General features: G+C 35.1%; 1 protein-coding gene across 1 annotated transcript; it reads left to right on the top strand.

The window, feature by feature from the left end:
* Positions 1-256: 256 nt before the first annotated feature.
* On the top strand, positions 257-927 carry LOC101897217 (uncharacterized). Its single transcript, XM_005180751.1, has 3 exons — positions 257-277; positions 339-668; positions 730-927. Exons 1-3 carry the CDS (start codon positions 257-259, stop codon positions 925-927), a joined length of 549 nt encoding a protein of 182 aa, XP_005180808.1.
* The last annotated feature ends 1,653 nt before the right edge of the window (positions 928-2,580 follow it).

Below are 2,580 nucleotides of genomic sequence, written 5' to 3'. Positions count from 1 at the left end.
CCTTTCGATTTTCCCTTAGAATTTATGAAAAAGACTCAATAAATATGCTACTAATGTTTGGCATACACAGACCGTATAATTGGTAAACACTAAATGATTCTGGGCGGAGTCATCCAAAATAGTTATTCAATCAAATATTTTATTGAAATAAATATTCAGGTTACTTAGCTGAATTCCATTCTTTCTTTAGTGCCGCCACAAAATGACCTGTTTTCGGAATAAAATTTTAATAATTTCAATTCTTGAATTATTCGCAATGAATTTTATATCTACCGCGGTATGTACTTTGAAAAAAAAAATCAACTTTAAATTTCGTAAAATGTTTTTCTCGTGTACAGCGTCCCTTCATAATGGATTTCGATAGTCTCAATTATGAGTTTAATCCCCGATTTGTTAAATCAATGAATTTCAAATTGATACCCTACGACCAGCATAATGCCGTCAATGTCAGTATATTTTTTCGACGCATTATCAATAGCATGCGTATCATCCATTGGGTGACCACTGTCAAGGCGAATGGGGAGATATGGAAAATCTATAATGTCACCGTTAATGGATGTGACATCATAGCGGATCAATATGCCAAACAGAATACCATAACGGAGGCGGTAATTAAAAAAATAAGAGAGAAAGTTCCGCAACTGCCACGGAAATGTCCTTTCACAAAGGTAAGGGAATTTTGGGAGTTTGTTTTAAAATTTTTATATATTTTTTTATTTTCATTTTAAGGACACCGAATTTTCTCTGATAAACTTCTATTTGGACGAAGAAATGATGCCAGTCTATTTGCCAAATATTAAATTCGAAACGGCCTTTAATATGTACACGAAAAATGATTATCTCATAAAAATTATGCTCAACGCTCATGTTGAATCGAAAAAGGGTCAACGATCGGCAAATGGAACTCGTAACAAAAATGGAATTTAGAAAAAAAAATAATAAAAGAAGACATTTTGTAAAGATTAAAAAGGAAGTCGTGGATTCTTAAAAAAAATTATTTCAGGGTCAATCTCACCAAGAATTGTAAAATTTTTAGAATTATTTTTCAAGGACACTCGAACCAATAATCTTGGATTTTCTTTATAAGTTTTTTACAGGGTCTTCCGTGGATATTTAAGAAACTTTTTTCAACGATTTTCCAACAAAAATTAGTGGTTTTTTAATAATATTTTTTAAGAACCTCCCAAGGATCTCTCAACCAAAAATCCCATAACTTATATTTCGAAGATAAAATTTAAATACTTAAAAAAACCCCTGACTAAAAATCTTAGTTTTTTATGATCTGCTATCCGAAAATTTGATTTTTAAAAGAATTATTCCATGAAAAAAATCTAAAATATTTATTTTAAGGATCTCCCAACAAAAAATCTTAGAATTTATAAAATCTTAGAACTTCTAATCTGAGAAGAAAAATTAAGATTTTTTTTTTTTAAATACAGGGTGAGATAAAAAGAAAACTGCAGCAAAGTCAAACGCCATAATTTTTATTTATTTATTTTTTTTTTAATTTTTATGGAATGAAAGCAACAAATTTTCGGAAATAGCATCAAATTTTAGAATAAGTTTAGATTTGTTCGAATTGGTCACCTTTGGCACGAATTATTGCCTTCAAACGGCCAATGAAACCGTCACACGCTGCTGCGTTATTTTGGTCCATTCTCGGCGGAGCGCTTGCTTGAGTTGATCGACACTTTGGTATTTTTTAGTGCCAACCTTGTTTTCCAAAATACTCCAGACACAATAGTCTAACGGATTGGTATCCGGAGATTTTGATGGCCATTGTGCGCTAGAAATGAAGAAAGGAACCTCATTTTGTAGCCTTTCTTGGGTGGCGCGTGCTGAGTGCGATGGTGCTGAGACCCGTTGGAATGTCCAAGGTCTTCGGCCAAAATGTTTGTGTGCTCGAGGCTTTAATACACCTTCCAGAATATTTTCGCGATAATATTCGGCATTTATTCTGTCACCTATTATTCTGTCGCATTAATCGAGTGTGGCATACTCGATTAATGCGAGCGGTGGCCGACAATCGGCTGTTATGGCAGCCCACACCATCACCATGGCCGGCGCTTGAGTTCTGGTGGCCAACCAAAGTTGCCTTCTTTTAGCTGACCTCTTTGGCTAGTAAACACGATCATTTTGTTTGTTTACAAACTGCTGGACGGCGAATGTTTTCTCATCGGAGACGGAAAAATCAAAGTCGGCAGTTCACCACTTTCGGCCAAGCGAAGCAACTCTTTAGCTCTTTTGAGTCTATTTTCTTCCTGTTGCGGTGTAAGTTCTTGCACTTTTTTGGAATTTCAATTTCTCCATCCACTTTCTCGACGTCGGGCTACGCTACCAGTATCACGGGAACGAGCGATGGTAAGAGACAAAAAATTTATTTACATTTAAATGCTGGAGTGCTGTAACGATAGCCACTTGTGGTTTTCCAGCCAAATATAAAGAAATCACACTATCACGCTTGAAGCTTGAATTCCATCACGAATAACTTTTTTCTGCAAAATTCTCACCAAAATGCTTTTGTACGCTTGTAAAAAAATATAATGTCGGACGAGTGGCTTGGAAATAACGGCAGTCTGA

This window comes from Musca domestica, unplaced genomic scaffold (genome assembly GCF_030504385.1).
Source record: "Musca domestica strain aabys unplaced genomic scaffold, Musca_domestica.polishedcontigs.V.1.1 38, whole genome shotgun sequence".
Classification (NCBI taxonomy): domain Eukaryota; kingdom Metazoa; phylum Arthropoda; class Insecta; order Diptera; family Muscidae; genus Musca; species Musca domestica.
Note: the sequence above shows the minus strand (reverse complement) of the source record. Positions and strands in the feature narration are given on the sequence as shown.

What these genes read in the sequence shown, in the direction of transcription:
- LOC101897217 (XM_005180751.1), top strand. Translation starts at nt 257, where the DNA reads ATGAATTTTATATCTACCGCG. An exon ending in TGAATTTTATATCTACCGCG is followed by an intron (nt 278 to 338) that starts GTATGTACTTTG and finishes TCTCGTGTACAG; the next exon opens with CGTCCCTTCATAATGGATTT. An exon ending in GGAAATGTCCTTTCACAAAG is followed by an intron (nt 669 to 729) that starts GTAAGGGAATTT and finishes TTTCATTTTAAG; the next exon opens with GACACCGAATTTTCTCTGAT.